The 21,663-nt window shown below is 46.1% G+C and overlaps 1 protein-coding gene across 1 annotated transcript in view; it reads left to right on the forward strand.

The window, feature by feature from the left end:
• Positions 1–4,965: 4,965 nt before the first annotated feature.
• The window catches only part of LOC122933040 (guanine nucleotide-binding protein subunit alpha-14), a 136,513-nt gene continuing 119,815 nt past the window's right edge, over positions 4,966–21,663 (forward strand). The window contains exon 1 of the mRNA XM_044287779.1: positions 4,966–5,410. Coding sequence (XP_044143714.1) covers positions 5,290–5,410 — 121 coding nt within the window. The 5' untranslated portion in view covers positions 4,966–5,289. The remainder of the gene's footprint in view (positions 5,411–21,663) is intronic.

The following is a 21,663-nucleotide window of genomic DNA, read 5'->3' on the forward strand; positions in this document are numbered from 1 at the left end:
AGAAGGTAGCAGTCAATTATTCCCACCAGCGTCAGGTACTCTCCTGTGCACCATTGGGTTGCTTCATCCTCATGAGGTGACATTGGGTCATGAAATTTTAGCCTGGTGGAAACCTCTTGGTATATGTGGAGACTAGGTTTGCATCATGTCAGAGCGTATACTTTGGGGCATAAAACTGCCCATACCAACCAATCACAGCACAGTTTTCTATTTGTTTCTGTTCTTGAAAAATGACAGCAGTGTTCTGATTGGTTGGTATGGGCAGCAAAGTCAGTTTTTCTTTAGAGACTTTTCTTAAATCTGTCCTTTGAACAGAATGCTTTAAAATAACTTTTATATGTAGTTAGTAATGCTGGCGTACATGGATTCTTACCACATTTATCAAGCATTTTAGACATTTTTATGTATTATTTGACAAGGCGTGGCTTATGAAAAAGGGGGTGGCGGCGTCATGTACAATAGGCGTGGCTTAATTTGGTGCATTTTTGGAGTAAAACTAAGATAACTTATAGGTGGCGTAAGCTTAGGGGGAAACCCTTCACTCTAGAAATCTGTCTTCAATAAGTTGCAAAATAGCGCTTTTGTGACCACTTACGTTAAAAGAAAAGAGGGTGAAAAGTGGGTGTGGTTATATATGTTATTGCAAAAAAGACCCAAAAGCTATTCCTGCTTCTTGATATTTTCTGAAATGGAAAATGGGTGGGCTAAGTTATTTTGTAGAGTTGCCAGAGATGCGCCTAATTTATTAGAGGGCATGTGCCTCTTAACCACTTGCCTACCCTCTCACGACTATATACGTTGTGGCTGTTAAATATAAGGCTTTCACACTAGTGTTTTTTGTGGATCCGTCATGGATCTACAAAAACGGATCCGTTACAATAATACAACCACATGCATCTGTCATGAATGGATCTGGTTGTATTATGACTTCTATAGTCATGACGGATCCGATTTGAACACCATTGAAAGTCAATAGGGGACGGATCCGTGTTCTATTGTGCCAAAGAAAACATTGTGTGCCAGGACGGATCCGTTTGGCTCAGTTTTAGTCAAGTAGACAGCAAAACGCTGCAGGCAGCATTATGGTGTCCGCCTCCAGAGCGGAATGGAGACTGATCGGAGTCAAACTGAGTTCTGGTAAAATGTGGCGCAGTGACAGAGTTCTGGTAAACTGTGGCGCAGTGACAGAGTTCTGGTAAACTGTGGCGCAGGGAGAGCGTTCTGGTAAACTGTGGCGCAGGGAGAGAGTTCTGGTAAACTGTGGCGCAGGGACAAAGTTCTGGTAAACTGTGGCGCAGGGAGAGAGTTCTGGTAAACTGTGGCGCAGGGAGAGAGTTCTGGTAAACTGTGGCGCAGGGACAAAGTTCTGGTAAACTGTGGCGCAGGGACAAAGTTCTGGTAAACTGTGGCGCAGGGAGAGAGTTCTGGTAAACTGCGGCGCAGTGACAGAGTTCTGGTAAACTGTGGCGCAGGGGCAGAGTACTGGTAAACTGTGGCGCAGGGACAGAGTTCTGGTAAACTGCGGCGCAGGGACAAAGTTCTGGTAAACTGTAGCGCAGGGACAAAGTTCTGGTAAACTGTGGCGCAGGGACAAAGTTCTGGTAAACTGTGGCGCAGGGACAAAGTTCTGGTAAACTGTGGCGCAGGGACAAAGTTCTGGTAAACTGTGGCGCAGGGACAAAGTTCTGGTAAACTGCGGCGCAGGGACAGAGTTCTGGTAAACTGTGGCGCAGGGACAAAGTTCTGGTAAACTGCGGCGCAGGGAGAGAGTTCTGGTAAACTGCGGCGCAGGGACAAAGTTCTGGTAAACTGCGGCGCAGGGACAGAGTTCTGGTAAACTGCGGCGCAGGGACAGAGTTCTGGTAAACTGTGGCGCAGTGACAGAGTTCTGGTAAACTGCGGCGCAGGGACAAAGTTCTGGTAAACTGCGGCGCAGGGACAGAGTTCTGGTAAACTGCGGCGCAGGGACAGAGTTCTAGTAAAATGCGGCGCAGGGACAGAGTTCTGGTAAACTGCGGAGCAGGGACAGAGTTCTGGTAAACTGTGGCGCAGGGAGAGAGTTCTGGTAAACTGTGGCGCAGGGAAAGAGTTCTGGTAAACTGTGGCGCAGGGACAGAGTTCTGGTAAACTGTGGCGCAGGGAGAGAGTTCTGGTAAACTGTGGCGCAGGGAAAGAGTTCTGGTAAACTGCGGCGCAGGGACAGAGTTCTGGTAAACTGCGGCGCAGGGACAGAGTTCTGGTAAACTGCGGCGCAGGGACAGAGTTCTGGTAAACTGCGGCGCAGGGACAGAGTTCTGGTAAACTGCAGCGCAGTGACAGAGTTCTGGTAAACTGCGGCGCAGGGAGAGAGTTCTGGTAAACTGTGGCGCAGGGAAAGAGTTCTGGTAAACTGCGGCGCAGGGACAGAGTTCTGGTAAACTGTGGCGCAGGGACAGAGTTCTGGTAAACTGCGGCGCAGGGACAGAGTTCTGGTAAACTGTGGCGCAGGGACAGAGTTCTGGTAAACTGTGGCGCAGGGACAGAGTTCTGGTAAACTGTGGCGCAGGGACAATGTTCTGGTAAACTGCGGCGCAGGGACAGAGTTCTGGTAAACTGCGGCGCAGGGACAATGTTCTGGTAAACTGCGGCGCAGGGACAGAGTTCTGGTAAACTGTGGCGCAGGGACAGAGTTCTGGTAAACTGTGGCGCAGGGACAGAGTTCTGGTAAACTGTGGCGCAGGGACAATGTTCTGGTAAACTGCGGCGCAGGGACAGAGTTCTGGTAAACTGTGGCGCAGGGACAGAGTTCTGGTAAACTGCGGCGCAGGGAGAGAGTTCTGGTAAACTGCGGCGCAGGGAGAGAGTTCTGGTAAACTGCGGCGCAGGGACAATGTTCTGGTAAACTGCGGCGCAGGGACAATGTTCTGGTAAACTGCGGCGCAGGGACAGAGTTCTGGTAAACTGCGGCGCAGGGACAGAGTTCTGGTAAACTGTGGCGCAGGGAGAGCGTTCTGGTAAACTGCGGCGCAGGGACAATGTTCTGGTAAACTGCGGCGCAGGGACAAAGTTCTGGTAAACTGCGGCGCAGGGACAGAGTTCTGGTAAACTGTGGCGCAGGGAGAGAGTTCTGGTAAACTGTGGCGCAGGGAGAGAGTTCTGGTAAACTGTGGCGCAGGGACAAAGTTCTGGTAAACTGTGGCGCAGGGACAAAGTTCTGGTAAACTGTGGCGCAGGGAGAGAGTTCTGGTAAACTGCGGCGCAGTGACAGAGTTCTGGTAAACTGTGGCGCAGGGGCAGAGTACTGGTAAACTGTGGCGCAGGGACAGAGTTCTGGTAAACTGCGGCGCAGGGACAAAGTTCTGGTAAACTGTAGCGCAGGGACAAAGTTCTGGTAAACTGTGGCGCAGGGACAAAGTTCTGGTAAACTGTGGCGCAGGGACAAAGTTCTGGTAAACTGTGGCGCAGGGACAAAGTTCTGGTAAACTGTGGCGCAGGGACAAAGTTCTGGTAAACTGCGGCGCAGGGACAGAGTTCTGGTAAACTGTGGCGCAGGGACAAAGTTCTGGTAAACTGCGGCGCAGGGAGAGAGTTCTGGTAAACTGCGGCGCAGGGACAAAGTTCTGGTAAACTGCGGCGCAGGGACAGAGTTCTGGTAAACTGCGGCGCAGGGACAGAGTTCTGGTAAACTGTGGCGCAGTGACAGAGTTCTGGTAAACTGCGGCGCAGGGACAAAGTTCTGGTAAACTGCGGCGCAGGGACAGAGTTCTGGTAAACTGCGGCGCAGGGACAGAGTTCTAGTAAAATGCGGCGCAGGGACAGAGTTCTGGTAAACTGCGGAGCAGGGACAGAGTTCTGGTAAACTGTGGCGCAGGGAGAGAGTTCTGGTAAACTGTGGCGCAGGGAAAGAGTTCTGGTAAACTGTGGCGCAGGGACAGAGTTCTGGTAAACTGTGGCGCAGGGACAGAGTTCTGGTAAACTGCGGCGCAGGGAAAGAGTTCTGGTAAACTGCGGCGCAGGGACAGAGTTCTGGTAAACTGCGGCGCAGGGACAGAGTTCTGGTAAACTGCGGCGCAGGGACAGAGTTCTGGTAAACTGCGGCGCAGGGACAGAGTTCTGGTAAACTGCGGCGCAGGGACAGAGTTCTGGTAAACTGCGGCGCAGTGACAGAGTTCTGGTAAACTGCGGCGCAGGGAGAGAGTTCTGGTAAACTGTGGCGCAGGGACAGAGTTCTGGTAAACTGCGGCGCAGGGACAGAGTTCTGGTAAACTGTGGCGCAGGGACAGAGTTCTGGTAAACTGCGGCGCAGGGACAGAGTTCTGGTAAACTGTGGCGCAGGGACAGAGTTCTGGTAAACTGTGGCGCAGGGACAGAGTTCTGGTAAACTGTGGCGCAGGGACAATGTTCTGGTAAACTGCGGCGCAGGGACAGAGTTCTGGTAAACTGCGGCGCAGGGACACTGTTCTGGTAAACTGCGGCGCAGGGACAGAGTTCTGGTAAACTGTGGCGCAGGGACAGAGTTCTGGTAAACTGTGGCGCAGGGACAGAGTTCTGGTAAACTGTGGCGCAGGGACAATGTTCTGGTAAACTGCGGCGCAGGGACAGAGTTCTGGTAAACTGTGGCGCAGGGACAGAGTTCTGGTAAACTGCGGCGCAGGGAGAGAGTTCTGGTAAACTGCGGCGCAGGGACAGAGTTCTGGTAAACTGCGGCGCAGGGACAATGTTCTGGTAAACTGCGGCGCAGGGACAATGTTCTGGTAAACTGCGGCGCAGGGACAGAGTTCTGGTAAACTGTGGCGCAGGGACAGAGTTCTGGTAAACTGTGGCGCAGGGACAGAGTTCTGGTAAACTGTGGCGCAGGGACATGTATCTGACACTGGGACTAGTAGTCGCCCCTGCACCAGTAGAGGACATGTTGGGGGTGAGCAGTGCAGACCGGACAGGAGGAGGAGGAGGCAGCCTGAGGAGAGTGCCGCCCTTTTCCCCCGCCTCTGTTTTACTCCAGGAAAAGAATGCTTGGAGCGGCTACGCGCTGACGGACTCCCCCACCTCCAGCCCCGTGTGTCTGTCTGCCCGTGGGCTTCCAGCCATCTGCTCCCCTGGGTGCACCCTGCACACCTCACACATGCCTGCCATCGAGCTGCTGTGAGGCTGGAGACACTGCAAACTTCCCCAGGGCAAGGAAGGAAGAGACGAGGGATTCACTGGCTTTGTTCCTTCCCCTCCCTCGTCTGCTTGAACTTTTGCAGGAGCACAGGCAGAACTTGCAGCGGACGCCGCGTTCCTCTCTGGGACTAGTGTGAGGTCCTGACGATGGCGGGGTGCTGCCTGTCTGCCGAGGAGAAGGAGTCCCAGAGGATTAACGCCGAGATCGAGCGCCAGCTCCGCAGGGACAAGAGGGATGCTCGGAGGGAGCTCAAGCTGCTGCTCCTGGGTGAGTGCTGCCTCTCGTTTCCGCTGGCTGGGACTTGTGGTCCTCCAGCAGCTGGCGTGTGTGCAGTCCCTGTGATTGCTTTAGTCTCACTGGGAGATAGTGATCAGAACAAGGTCACAAGACGCAGGCATCAAGTCCTGACCCTTGATCACAGGTTCCACCTGCAGGTCTGTCTCATGTGGGCCAGGAAGGAGCTCTACATGCCACACGTGTGTCTCCAGTGCTGGCATTTTCCCAAGGGTTAACCAGAATTTCTGTGTGTCGCCTCTGCCATTTGCTAGGGGGCTGTATGGTCATTACATAGTTCTTGTTCAGATGGGGATGTTGACCATGCCAAGGTCTTGTTCCGTGCTACCGTATGCGCCTGCGGCGCTGGCACGGGCTGACATTGCAGCGACGGGCATTTTATGGCACAGACATTGGATCTCTAATAACATGAATGTTCGGTAGAGTGGATGGGAGAGGTGGCTGCCTAACACCGTGGCTACCGCTTATCTCTGATGGAAACAGGATCTTTCATGTCCCCAAGCAGTTTGACAGGTCCCACCGTTGGCAGGTGTGTACAGGTTTCTGAACGAGATGATTCCCATTTTGATGGCAGTTCAGCTAGACGTGTCCATTTATTGGTGGACCTACCACTGGGACCCCACATCAGTCCTGAAAATGAAGGGCAGGGACTTGTTGGCTTTCTTCTTGTACATTTCCATCTACTACATGGCACGGTTTTGGGGAGCATTTGGCCAGGTAGCAGTTTTCGGCTATTGCCCTTTTGCTCTTCTTTCCTATTGAAGTTGCACAGGTGAAACATTGCATAGTCCTGGATGGATCTGGCCACATGTTTGACCAAGTTGTCTAGAATAATTCCTTGTGACGTACATTGAGGGTCATTTATAAAGAAGCCTATGCCAGGCCTTGTTTTACGACTTTTTAAATGCCCGTGCGAGTCATTGGTCCGGCACATTTACTAACATTTATGCCTGGAAACAGGAGTGAAAACTCCACCACTGCTGTAGGCTCACCATAAATCGGGCACCTCCTCCGGCAGTGCTGGGGCTATCAAAGGGTGACTTAAAAAGCTCCATTGACTCCCATTGACTGTTTTGGGCATGGGACTTTCTATTCTATTTGTCCCACCCTTGATATAGTTTTCATTTATCAAAGATCAGATCTTAATAGCAAAAATAGTTATGTTTAAAGGGGTTGTCCTGAGACTTTGATATTGATGGTCTATCCTCGGGAAGGGTTATCAGTATCAGATCGGTGGGGCTCTGACTTTAGGGTTCATTCACACGTCCGGCACCCCCCATAGAACTGCCTATTGTTGTTCGCTATTGCGCATAAGAATAGAACATGTTCTATTTTTTATTTTTTTTGCCGGAACCGCGGACCGGAAGATCGTCGGCACGCTCCAGAAATGCAGATAGCACACTGTGTGCTTTCCGCATCCATTCCTGCCCCATAGAGAATGAATGGGTCCACACCCGTTCCGCAATTTGCGGAACAGATGCGGACGTGTGAATGCGGTGGCCTCTTCCTAGGCTGGTGACTTCATGTTCATCGGTCACATGGTCTGGACACAGCTCAGTCCCCCTCAAGTGAATAGGGCTGAGCTATCCAGTGGATGGTGCTGTGCCCGGTAACCCCTTTAATGAACTGCTAATATTTATTGGCATTTTCATTGCAATGCAGCCAAGTGAAGTGCCACCTGCACGTAGAGAGGTCAGCTAGTGTATCATACAGAGAGTTGGCACACTGCTCTTCTTCTTGGCGTTTGAACCAACTGTAAGGCCTCATTCGCCTGTCCATGTCTGTGGCAGGACGGTCAGTGTTTCATCCCTGACGGGTCCATTTTTGGTTAGAAAAGGGATTTCCAGAGCATCTCTTAGGCCTCGTTCACCTATCCGGCAAGCTGTTCTGGCACAGAGCAGCCTGCCGCATCTTCTACTTTACCACTGGATCCTCATCGACCACAATGAGGTCCGACGGCGATCCAGCCTATTTCCGACATAAAATGCCAGCATTTTCAGCGGATCTCCGATACGGTGATGCGAACACAGCCTTACTGATGGTCAGTGAAAACCACTGACTGAACACGGACACCGTCTGTGTTATGTCAGTGGTTGAGTGAGTAAACACCTTAAAATCAATGGACTGTGTGCTGTCTGTGGGGGAAAACACAGGCAGCGCGCGGGCGTGAGTCACTGATGTGTGAACAAGGCCTTGTTTGTACAGTGAGGTAGGTATTGCTTCTAGTTGTTTTCATGCTGAAAGTGATACGGCAAGAGCGACTCCAGCATGCCATAGAATGGAGACGTATGGAAACCTCTTCAGGCGGGGAGCATGCGTACACCCGTACAGGTACACACATGATGCCTGATACGTGCCGCCTGCGTCTTATGCATCTTCTCGGTTCAGTTTTTGCGAGCTGTGGTTGTTGTTTTTTGGAGAGTACATTTGGCGCGGACTTGTGACAGCCTGCAGCACCAACTGTTAGCACAGATGATACTTTCTGCAATTATCGTGTACCTCTCATTAAAAATACCCCATTTTGGCAGCGCCTGACTGACTTGTCCCACTTCTCCTAACTATCTCCTCTACCTGGTGCCTTGAACCCCATGAACTTTTGCCAGTATCGCCTTCGAGACTAAGTGAAGTCAGTACTGCTGGAAGGAGGAAGAAATCCGTATACGCACACAGCAGAACGGTATACTGATTTCTCCTGGCAGCAATGGTGTACAGGCGGGATTGTAGGCAGCAACAAGTCATTTATGTGGTAGGATGATAAATCATGGGAAGATGTGAAGAAAGACTTAAAGGGGCAGTCCCATGAATAATATTGCACAGTCTTCAAACCAGCATATGGATCTGAATACTTCTGTAATTAAACATTTAGCCTAGCCACTGAGTTATTTACTGAACTCGCTGTATAGCCCCACCTGCTGTTTCCTCTTTTTTTCTAAATTCTCTGTCCCGCTTTAACAGGGACCCTTTAAGGGCTCATGCACATGGCCGTTGCCCCTGCCGTGTCTGTATTGCGGCCCGCAAACGGCCCATTCACCACTTCACTTGCGGTGCTGATTGGAGGCACGGAAGCACTACGGATTGCCTCCGCACCGCTGAAAAAATGTAATGGGTCTGGACCCGTCTGCGGAATCCACGCGGATGTTTCCCATGCAAATTGCGGTCCCAAATGCATGGAACAGCTGTGTACATGAGCCCTAAGAGACTAGAGCTACCTACTAGTCGCTGGCCATAGGAATGAACTGAGTAGCTTGAAAATCTCTTCAAAATTCCTCTAGTCCAGTGAGTTGCTAAGAATGTTTTTTTTAAACACTACGTGCTGAGATTTCAGATGGGTTTTAGAAAATAGTTACTTTTTCCTCTATAGATTAACATCTGAGATCTGAAAACCTCTAAGGTTGGAATTGTTCTGGGTGTAGCCCTAATCCAACACGGCAACCTGTTTTTCAGAAGTAAATTGCCTCAATGATTTGCCGATCATTATGGGGAAGGTTTACTAGTACTTGGAGCATCTGCCAGCAGGGTCGACCCTATTAAACAGACATCTCTGGTAGGGTTGATTCTGCTGGTTTAAAGTGATATCTACTTTCTGAAAATCTGTTGTGGCATTCCGAGAAATGTTTATTTATTTATGCAAATTAGGACTTTACTGAGGGGTGTGGCCAGCAATAAAAAGCTGAGGAGCTCGGGTACACAGAGGGTTTAGGTCCTGCCCCTCAGTACACCAAAGACCTTTTTTATATTAAAAGGGGGAGATTTATCAAACTGGTGTAAAGTAGAACTGGCTTGGTTGCTCTGGGCAACTAAGCCAGTTCTACTTTACACCAGTTTGATAAATCTCCCCCAAGGTCTTTTCATGGCAACACCACAACCGCTTTTCACATATCATTATCATTGTAATCAGCAAGATCAACCCCATATGACTGGCTTAAGAGAGTTCTGGAACATCTATTCTTATGGCTCTATGTTGTGCAGTTCCTTTATTATTTCTACTAGAAGTTAGGAATGAATTGCTAGCAGTCTGCAGTAAGGGTACAGAGGGAGGTAACCAGTTGGGGGTGTACTTGCACAGTCAGGCAGCCGTGATTGGATAGTGTGAGTCTGTGCAGGGACACACCCCCAACTGGTTACCACCCCTGTACCCTTACTGCAGACTGCTAGCAATTAATTACTAACTTCTAGTAGCAATAATAAAGGAATGGCACAACATGGAGCCATAAGAATAGATGTTCCAGAATTATCACATGGGGAACGCATGAAGCTATTAAAATAGACATGTCAGGAGTGGTGAAAGGTCCTCTTTAAGAGGATGCTACCTTAAAAATGTTTTTAATCTGACAGTTAACATATATGTAAATAGCTTATGTAAGTACTAGGGATGAGCGAATCAACTTCTGATGAAACATCCGAAGTCGATTCGCATCAAACTTATAAAACTTATTTCTAATACTGTACGGAGCAGGAGCCATTCCACCATGGACACTTTGCAGCAACGGGCCCTCCACGATATCTAGCCAGATCCACATCTTGAGGCTTTCACTTTTAGGGCACCCTTGCCTTTCACATGGGACGCGCAAGTATCATTGGGCTATCATGACAGCATCATTTGTGTCTGTGATCTGTTTTCATCACATATGAGGGGGCAAGGTGACCAGTGGGCCGTTTCCCCCTACAGGGCCATCTAGGGGCGATCCCATATTCAGGAACCTCCTATCGTGGCGGCCATTCCGTTTTGTAGGTAGGGTCAACACTATAGGGTCAGAATCGGGGAAAGTCCCCATTTTGTGACCTATACTCGGACCTACAAAACTGCCCCTTTTTCCATTGTTGATTTATTTTTTTGTATTTGTTTATTGTTTCAATTTCGTTGATTGTGGGTTCTTCTTCTTCTTCTTTTTTTTTTTTTTTTTTTTTATATTTATTAAAGGCTATGTTTTAATTTGGGTGGTAGTCTGTGAATTGCTATAGTGCAAGTAATAAAGGAATGGCACAACATGGAGCCATAACAATAGATGCTCCAGAATTATTACACATGGAATGCATGGAGTTAAGAGGATGCTACTACCTTCAACATTTTTTTTAATCTGACAGTTAACAACCTATATGTGAATAGCTTATGTAAGTACTAGGGATGAACAAAGTTCTGTAAAAAGAAAATACACACTCAGATGGTCACTTTTTTAAATTCTGGGTAATGGACATTGATTTTAATGCATATATTAAATGTTAAGTTATTAATAATCGTAGGAAAAATGACCTGAACAGGAATGGGAAAGCCTTTGACTTTTGGATGTGTGAAAATGAATATATCCTGGGTCGCAGATAGGGTCTAAGTGCCTTAAATTGAGCTGTAATACCACCACCACCGACCTGTGGACAGGTGTGGGGCGGTTTTTTGGAAGAATGCAAAAAAATATAAAAAATCACTGAAGTAGATAGATATAAAAAATAGAAATACCTAAGCACAATCATAAAAAATATTTCCAAATGGATCTGGCCTCTTAGGCCTCTTTTACACGAGCGATACAGCTAGTGTCAGCATCTGTTCAGGGAAAAGTGATTTGTTTTGCACAAAAGTTCAAACACTTTTGTCTGCGATTGTGTAAATTTTTTTTTTTTTACATCTCCTAGGACCCATCAGTGAAAAACGCATTGCATCCGGATGCAATCCATTTTTCATACAAGCCCCATTCACCGGCATTCACCTTTACACCAGCAGATGATCCTTAGCGAGCGTTCCTATGAACGATTGTTAGCGATGATGTGGCCGACCCTTGGCCAGTGTAATACAGCCCTAACTCATTCTAAAAAGTGATGGTGGCTAGGTGGGGCTTCAAAGATGTCATTTATGATTCCATTTTTAGATATATAAACATGATATGTAGATAACCTAAAAGAGAATACTTAAAGGGAATCTGTCACCTAATTTGACCATATAAAACCGTTAACATAGCAATGTGCAATAACGTACCTTCATTCCAGCATGTCTTCTTTCTTTTATTCAACTTTTCATTCAGCTGAAAAAAGCGATTTTTCTGATATGCAAATGAAGTCTCAAGGTGCCCAGAGGGGTGTTATTACTCTCCTCTAGTGCCCAGTAACGCCCCCTGCAGTGCCCAGCGCGCCTTTCTTCCAAGCCCAGCACGCCTCCTAAGAAATAAATTTACTCCCACATCCTTGCCGAACCGCGCCGCCCCCTCCATCACGTCATTAAATTTATTCACTGCACCGTCCTTGCTTCCTCCTCTCTTGGCCTCTGAAATCCTGCGCAGGCGCAATATCACTGAGTGCCTGCGCCTGTACGATGCTCCTGAGGGCAACAGCCTCAGTATCGTACAGGCGCAGGCACTCGGCGATCCTGCGCGGGATTTCGGAGGCTAAGAGAGGAGGAAGCAAGGACGGTGCAGTGAATAAATAAAATTACATAGTGGAGGGGGCGGCGCCGTCCGGCAAGGATGTAGGAGTGCATTTATTTCTTAGGAGGCGTGCTGGGCACTGCAGGGGGGCGTTACTGGGCACTAGAGCAGAGTAATAACGCCCCTCTGGGCACCTTGAGACTTCATTTCAGAAAAATCGCTTTTTTTATCTGAATGAAAAGTTGAATAAAAGAGAGACATGCTGGAATGAAGGTACTTTATTGCACATTGCTATGTTAATGGTTTTATATGGTCAAAATAGGTGACAGATTCTCTTTCACTTCTATGGGAGTTATCTTAGGAATTTAAAGAAGCATTCTGGGAAATGTAGTGTTAGAACAGCTGGTGAAGGTTTCTGATCCCTGACCTAAACTAAAATACCCTGAATCAATTTCATGGGCACCGGGATATATTCACATAGAGCAATCAACCAAAATCAATAAACTCCTATTAATAGTATTTAATAGAAGTCAGGGCCATGTGGGATGATGTCAAAGTGCAGAGGGTGCAGCAGTTGCAGAGAGAGCTGAGCCTCTAGGTGTAATGGTAACACCCTCATTGCCCCTAGAAACTCCTTTGCATGTATTAACCCCTTAGTGACCACCCTTACGCCTTTATATGGCGGCCTTGGGCTGGGCGGCTGCTTTTTTATGGTGGCCCAGTCTAAGGGTTGCACGGGTCCCCCGGTGTAGCAGGGAGCGGGGACCCAGTTCTCATGCCCACATGAGAGCCGCGGCCTTGCTCTAACAGCCCGGACTCATTTATTCAATAATAAAAAAAAATATCCCATTAAAAAATAGATTAGATATAGATTAGATTTTTTTTTTTCATTGAAAAGCGTATTTTCAATGAAAAAAATTGCAAAAAAATAATCTTTCCCATATGTTTGGTATTGCCGCGTCCGTAACAACCCAGACTAAATAAATATCTGTTAATTATCCCCTACAGTGAACGTCGTAAAAAAAAAGACCGAATTGACAATTTATTCTTAGTTGCCTCCAAAAATGCAATAACAAGCAAACAAAAAGCGCAACTCCTATATAAAGAAAAATAAAAGTTACAAGTGCACATGTAACAGGTCAGCCAGTAGCCGCCTGTGCGGCACAGCCTCTGTGTGGCACTGAAGGGCACAGCAAGCCAACTTACCCCCCAAGATTCTTTTTGAAGTCTCCTCACAGAGAGCAAACTGCACAGTGCATGCCGTTGAGTCTCAGGGTGCAGAAAAAAACATGCATTTAAGGGCTCTGCACACTGCAAATCGGATACCGGCCGAGAGCTGCCATTATTTAAGTTTTTCACTCCATCACAAATGTCCTATCTTTGTCTGCAAAGCTACGGAACATACTTACGGATGCAGACGGCACACAGGTGTGTTGTCAGCATCTTTTGCAGCCCCATTAAAAGGGTTTCTGTCACCAGATTTAACCCTATTAAGCTAGCTGACTTCAGCGATATGCTAATGTCAGCTAAACCTAACTAGCCTATTCCTACTTTTATCCATGCCCCCGTTATGCCAGAAATCTAACTTTTATAATATGCTATTTAGCCTCTAGGAGCAGGGGGGCGTTGTTCCTGCTCCTAGACCTAGAGGCTTCCGGTCTCCCACCCTTTTAGCCTCCCTCCAAGTCCTGATTGACAGGGCCAGGCAGCGCTCTCATCGGTCTGTGAGCCCTGTACTCTGGTGAAATCTGGCGCTGTCGCAGTGCGGAAGCTGGCAGCCTGTGAGCGTCTTTCCCTCACTGCGCTGAATGCTGAACGCCGCAAGATTTCACCAGGGCACAGGGCTGGCAGACAGATGCGAGCGCTGCCTGGCCCTGTCGATCAGGACTTGGTGGGAGATGAAGCCTCTAGGAGCAGGAACAACGCCCCCCTGCTCCTAGAGGCTAATTAGCATATTATAAAAGTTAGATTTCTGGAATAACGGGGGCATAGATAAAGGTAGGAATAGGCTAGTTAGTTTTAGCTGATCAGCTAGCTTAATAGGGTTAAATCTGGTGACAGAATCCCTTTAAAGGGGTTTCATACTGTGATCCCTCAGGATACAATATTTTATTTTCTGACCCATCGTAAGTTGAAACTAGACTCAACATACAATGCCTCAGACTCAGATCCAACCAATCAAGGCCACTTCTCTGGTGACCTAGCTGTATTAGTTACTGGTTAGCAGCTAGTCCTGGATGTTATATGTAAGGACTTGTTTTATCTGTCTTGGTTTTCTGCTTGTTTCTCTTAAATTCATTTTTTTTCTCATCTTGGATGACATTTTGCGGCTTTGGAACCGATTACTCAACTTACAATGGTCTTTCTGGAACCAATTAATATTGTAGCTTGAGGAACCGCTGTAATATCTTGTGTGGTGCTCCGTGGCGGTAAACAGCATTGTATTGGGTGATGCTTGTGAGCAGAGGAAAACCAGTGCACAATCTGCAAGTGCAAGTTTATTTTTATTTTTCTTTAGATAGTAAAATTCTATAAAACAAAGTCTCCATTTTGCATATTACAACAAATGTAGGCAAAGTCTCCTGCACATGTTTGACCATTCAGGAATGTTCCTGGTCTCCAAGCTGTTCTATCTCACCTCATATTTAACATACAAATCCATGCATGTGACTACAAACATAAGTGTGTGTATGAGAAAATAAAAAAAAAAGATGATATTGCTGACCTGATGTACTGACTTAATTTACTATCTAAAATCTCTGGAGCCTGTTAATACAATCATAATTCAGATTGTATGTGTAAAACCTGCAGAATGCACCTACGTAATTCAGTAGAGCTACAACCAGATGCTATAAAAATATCATTACTGCAGCGATCCTGCCTTACCCTCAAGTATTTAAGGGCAGGAGCTGCAAGTGGTGGGGCATGATGGAATTTCCCAAACTGTGCAATATAGAAAAATGCCATGTCCACCAAGACTCAGAGCTTCTATGGTGAGATGGTCTTATTTTATAATGACTGACTGAGAAACCAGAGTGTTTCCGTCAGCCCCATAGAATTTAGATGGAGCCGTAGAGACTCCTGTTTTAGTGACTGGAGGTGCTCTTGTTACTTTTACTACATAAAGCAGACGCTCTATTTTGGCTAATAGATGGGGTCTGAAACGGGGGAGGGGGGGGGGGGTCTTTCTCTCATAACTGCATGGAGCATTTGAATCAAGATTTGCAGATTATTCCTCTTCCACCAGAACTTTACATGTTCTATGTACTTGAGCAGGAAGTCTTTTGTCATCCGCCAAACCCAGTATAATCGGCCAGATTACGGTATTGTGAAGTGTGATTAGTCACTCCAGATAACACCGTCCCACTGCTCCAGAGTCCAATTGCAGGGTACTTTACACCGTCCAGCTAACTGTTGGTATTGTACATGGTGCTCGCTGATCTCTGTTTAGTTGTTTTTCTATGGAAACCCAATCCCTGTTAATAAATTGCCCCCGATACGGCTACATAATACTAAGTGTTCTTGCATGGCAAGACCACTTACTGTTATCTCACATATATATTCTTATTATTATAGCAAAATTTACCACCCTTACTCCTCCCACAGTTTTTAAACTACATAGACAGTAATATACTGAAACGTGCAGATTGTTCCCAATTGGTGTGCTATTTACATTTCGCCCAATGGTTCACGAAATATTGGCGTTTGTGTGGCGAAATTGGTCCCATAGAAATGAATGGTGGAATGTTCAAAACTAGAGTGGGAGCTGACAAAAGCTAGAGTGGGAGCTGAAAAAATCAGGACATGATTTCTAAACTGCCCCCACTCCCTCATTTTCCAGCCCACCTACACAAATCTTATATCAAAACGTTCAGCTATCCCTGCTGCCACTAAAAATGTCCACGGCTAAGCTACAATATGACCATTTGTTTACAACTCACGCCGCCCATTGACATTCATTGAAACTCCACTCTAGCCACCTCAAATTTGAAGGGCAATTTCTAAACTGCGACTGTGCCTTCATTTTTAATATTACAGAGACATACTATATAGGTCTGGGTCTTGTGATTCTCACAATATAAAGCTCTTCGCTGTAAGATTTATAATTTTGTAAACTACAACCGTTTGAAGATGGGAACCGCCAGTGAAGTGAGCAAGTTAGAGCAGTTTGGTTTTAACCGCTCTTCTCTGCCCTTGCTGTAGAGTGAGTTGCCATAGGAACCCAGGTGTGTGAGCAGACAGCAGAGTGGCAAAAGCTAGAGTGTGAGCAGAAAAATCAGGACATGATTTCTAAACTTCCACCAGTCTCTCATTTTCAAGCCCACCTACACAAATCGGCTGCTAATGTTTTTATAAATGTATGTTTTAATGTAACTATGAAGCACTTTGGGCAACAACATTGCAATTAAATGTGCTATATAAATAAAAGTTGAAATGCATTTCTCACACTATCAAGCTTGCCATGTGCACTTTTTTTTTTATTTGATCAATCACTTGGTTACCCTGGGTACACACCTGAGCGTTTCGCAAACGCGCGTTTTTATGCGCGATTTTGTCGCGCGTATTTATGCGCGTTTTTGTAATAGTAAACTCGCGTTTGACGCGTGTTTGGGTGATTGATTGACAGCAGTGTTGTCCAAAGAGTCTATGGCCCAAACACGCCAAAAAAAGCTCCTGAACTTGCTTATGCGTCAGGCGTTTTACAGCGTGATCGTACGCGCTGTAAAACGCCCAGGTGAGAACCATTCCCATAGGGAATCATTGGTTTCTCTGTGTTGAGCGTTTTACAGCGTGTAGGAACGCGCTGTAAAACGCTCAGGTGTGAACTTAGGGTTAGTGTAATGTTTACTATCTTTACTCACTCCACACAGTTACTCTGCCCAGTCCAACCTTTCCACAGTTACTCCAGCCACTCCAACCACACAACAGTTACTCAAGCCACATCACCCAGTTACTCCGCCCTCTCCAATTGTAGACTACTGGTGGAGGCAAGAACACCAGAAATTGTAGCTTTTCTAGTTACTCATGTTTTAAATTTAGACACCTTAAAACTAGACCAGGGAGACGGAAACTTTATCACAGTGGCTCAATTTGACACATGTAAGGCTACTTTCACACTTGCGTTTTGGGCGAATCCGTCATGTATCTGCAAAAACGGATCGGTTGCAATGATACAACCGCATGCATCTGTCATGAACGGATCCGGTTGTATGATCTCTAACATAGCCAAGACTGATCGTCATGAACTCCATTGAAAGTCAATGGGAGACGGATCCATTTTCTATTGTCAGAGAAAACGGATCCGTCCCCATTGATCAGTTTGGCTCAGTTTCGTCAAGCGGACAGCAAAATGCTGCAGACAGCAGAATGGAGACTGATCGGAGGCAAACTGATGCATTCTGAGCGGATCCTTTTCCATTTAGAATGCAAACTGATCAGTTTTGGACTGCTTGTGAGAGACTTTAACGGATCTCACAAACGGAAAGCCAAAACGCAAGTGTGAAAATAGCCTAAGCCTTTTTATTTAAAAAAAAAACGTGCCCCCCTCTAGGCACTTCTAAAAACAGTCTAGTGAGGCAGATTTTGTTGCAAAAAACCTTTGTTTCCGTGTCCACTTTTTTTTTGCGGATAGGATGCAGACCCATTCATTTCAATGGGTCCGCATTTTTATGTCTGTCCCGTAGCCCTGCAAAAAAAAATAGAACATGTCCTATTCTTGTCCATTTTAGGCATTGTTGCAATGGATCCTCAAAATATGCGGACCACAAAACAAATACGGTCATGTGCATGTAGCCTTATTCACCTAAATGGGGCATGCAGAAATCCATGTGTTTCTCACCAAAATAACCCCATTCAGATGAATGGAACTGATTTACACCTGCAGAAATTTTCTGCAGCAAGATCTGCCACGTATGAAGGCACCCTAATAAATCTAGTGTTGGTTTTGTATTTTGTTAAAAAAATTAAAGGGGTTTTCTGGGATTTTAATACTGATGACCTATCCTCTGGATCAATATATGATTGGTGGGGTTCCGACACCCAGGACTCCAGCCGATCAGCCGTTTGAGAAGGCAGCAGCACTCGCAGTAGCGCTGCGGCATTATCTTTAAGTCTAGTCCATTTGACTTCACGTTTATGTGCCATGTGGCCTAGTTGCAGCTCAGCCCCATTGAAGTGAATGGGGCTGAGCTACGATACCAAGCACAGCTGCTATACAATGTATGGCACTGTACTTGGTAAGCTGGGAGAAGGCCGCGGCGCGCACAGGAGTGTCTTCTCAATTATCTGATCGGTGGGGGCCCCGGGTGTTGGACCCCTACCGATCAGATACTGATTACCTAACCTAAGGAAAGATCATCAGGATTAAAGTCTTGGAAAACCCTTTTTTTTGCCAGCCTTTTGCCACATTTAGGTTTGGAAACGGGGACTGAGCATGTTTGATTTCAGTATAGATGGTCTGTTTTTATTATGATTAAGGCCCCATGCACACGGCCGTGTTACCGCGGCCTGGATCCCTCCTGAGAGCAGGAGCGCACGGCGTCACTGGTTGCTATGACGCCGTGCGCTCCCTGCTGCTGGCACAGTACAGTAATACGCTGGTATAGATCATACCAGTGTATTACTGTATTGCGGCGGCAGCAGGGAGCGCACGGCGTCATAGCAACCAGTGACGCCGTGCGCTCCTGCTCTCAGGAGGGATCCAGGCCGCGGTTCCACGGCCCGCACACGGCTGTGAAACACGGCCGTGTGCATGGGGCCTAAGTTGCAGAGTAGTGGAAGAGAATTACTATTTCTTCTACATAGATCACCACATAGGCATTCTTTCTTTAATTGTGGCCACATGTCATTTCATTTTACACTAAGGCTACATGCACACGACTGTTTTTTTTGTTTTTGTGGATCCATTGTAACAATGCCTAAACAGACAAGAATAGGATATGTTCTATTTTTTTATTTTTTTTTGCGGGGCTACGGAATAGTGTGCTGTCCGCATTTTTTGCGGACCCGTTGAAATGAATGGATCCGCATCCTATCCTAAAAAAAACCCCAAAAAACGGAACTGACACTGAAACAAACAACGTTTGTGTGCATGTAGCCTAATCGTGAGGTTTAGAGGTCTTGTTATTTTTTTTATCCTTTTCTTCCCTATTCTGTGAGAAGTGAATGCACCATTCATGTCTTGTAATACATCAGTATCAGTTATACAGTACCTTTTATCCTGTTTGTACTGGGGTGTATGGAGAGTCACAGCTGATGCACATAGGGTCTGTGTGTAATGTTTCAGCTGAGAACTCGCTGGGACCCCTGCAATAAATCAGTTTGATACTCATAATCTAGATTTATGAAATTCGACACTCCATGGTGACAATTCAAGCCAAAGCCTTTCTGTAAACCAGTGGAGAAAATTTCCTGAGCGATTACTTCATGTGTTTTCCTGTAAGTTGCCTGAAAAATACAGCTGTGGTTGGACGGCCTTTGTGTGGGCTTCAAATTGTGTTCTAAAAGGTTTTCTTTCCCAAATCTAATGCTAATTGAGAACAATTCTCCTCCTGCTTTTGCAAAGGAAAGTGTTTCACAGTACAGTAAATAAAAGTATGTCTTCATATCACGTGTGGACCCTTACATTCATCTGTATACTAAGAAAAAGTGTATGCCAAGGATCTCTAACATTTCAGTCCCTTGTGCCAGTGGTGGTCTTTTGACACGTTTCAATATAGCTACTGTTTTATATTTTAATACTATTTAGTACTTTTTTAGTACTATTTAATACTTATGACTAGGCTTGAGTGAATCAAGCTTTGGATCATAGATCATTCAAAAACATAAACATTTAAAAATAGGAATCTGAAGTGGGCTTTAGTTACCAAGGTACCAGCCAGTACCAAACCGGACTTTTGGATTTCTTTTAAAATGTTTTTTAAATACGCAGATAGGAATACCAGTTATTTACCGAAGTCTCGCGCAACTTTGGGTGAGGCAAAGTTTTCCTCCACGGAGCCAATACATTTTAATTTAGTACGGCAACAGCATTTCAAAGTTTTTGAACGAATCGACTTCAGATCTATGATCTGAAGCTCGATTCGTTCAAGCCTACTTATGACCTATCTTCCTGATAGGCCACCAGTATCTGATCGGTGTGGGTCCGACACCTGGGATACCCGCCGATCAGCTGTTTGAGAAGGCAATGGTGCTCGCTGGTTTTCTCTACTTTTCTTGGGCCATGTGACGACAAATTCATTGATCACTTGGCCTGGGCGGCGCTCAGCCCTATATAAGTGAATTGGGCTTTACAATGCACCTCGTCGGTGCCTTCTCAAACGGCTGATATCGCACCCCTGCTGATCAGATACTGAACATCTATCCAGAGGATAGGCCATCCATATTAAAGCCACAGAAAACACCTTTAAAGAGGACCTTTCACTAGTTTAAAAACGAACTATATCAGTGGGCAGAGCGGCGCCCAGGGGTCCCCCTGCACTTACTAGTATGTCTGGGGTGGAGCCCCAGACATACTAGTAAGTGCAGGGGGGCCCCTGGGCGCTGCTCTGCCCACTGATATAGTTAGTTTTTAGTTTCTAAACGAATGAAAGGTCCTCTTTAAAGGGAACCCGTCACCAGTATTATGGGTAAAGAGCTGAGGACATGGGTTGCTGGGCGGCCGCTAGCACATCCGCAATACCCAGTCCCCATAGCTCTGTGTGCTTTTATTGTGGAAAAAAGACGATTTGATACATATGCAAATTACCCTGAGATGAGTCCTGTCCCTGACTCATCTCATGTACAGGACTCATCTCAGGTTAATTTGCATATGTATCAAGTAGTTTTTTTCCCCACAATAAAAGCACACAGAGCTATGGGGACTGGGTATTGCGGATGTGCTAGCGGCCATCTAGCAACCCATGTCCTCAGCTCTATACCCAAAATCCCGGTGACAGGTTCCCTTTAAGTTATTAAATGGTTTATAATACATTTGTGTGTAAAATTTTCCATTTTAATTCATTTTTTCCAGTAACAAAGCAAGGTTTAACAGCCAAACAAAATGCTATATTTATTGCCCCGATTCTGTAGTTTTCAGAAACACCCCATATGTGGCCGTAAACTACTGTACGGGCACACGGTAGGGCGTAGAGGGAAAGGTGCGCTGTATGGTTTTTGGAAGGCAGATTTTGCTGGACTGGTTTATTTACACAATGTCCCATTTGAAGCCCCCCTGATGCACCCCTAGAGTAGAAACTCCATAAAAGTGACCCCATTTTGGAAACTACGGTATAAGGTGGCAGTTTTGTTGGGACTATTTTTAGGGTGCATATGATTTTTGGTTTATCTATATTACATTTTTGTGAGGCAAGGTTACCAAAAATAGAAATTCTGAAACTTCATCTGCATTTGCCATCAACTGTCTTGGATCACCTAAAGGGTTAATAAAGTTTGTAAAATCTGTTTTGAATACCTTGAGGGGTGTAGTTTCTTAGATGGGGTCGCTTTTATGGAGTTTCTACTCTAGGGGTGCATCAGGGGGGCTTCAAATGGTTCATGGTGCCCAAAAAAAGCCTTCAAAATCTCCCTTCCAGAAACCATACGGCGTTCCTTTCCTTCTGCGCCCAGCCGTTTGGTCATACAGCAGTTTACGACCACATATGGGGTGTTTCTGTAAACTGCAGAATCAGGGTAATAAATATAAAGTTTTGTTCGGCTGTTAACCTTTGCTTTGTTATTGGAAAAAAACGGATTAAAATGGAAAATTTGCCCAAAAATTGCTGTTTTGGCACTTTTTATTTTATTTTTTTGACCGTGTTCATCAAAGGGGTATTTTTATAGAGCAGATTCTTACGGACGCGGCCATACCTAATGTGTTTTTTTGTTTTAGTGTCTCAA

Source organism: Bufo gargarizans, chromosome 1 (assembly GCF_014858855.1).
Source record: "Bufo gargarizans isolate SCDJY-AF-19 chromosome 1, ASM1485885v1, whole genome shotgun sequence".
NCBI classification, from domain to species: Eukaryota; Metazoa; Chordata; class Amphibia; order Anura; family Bufonidae; genus Bufo; species Bufo gargarizans.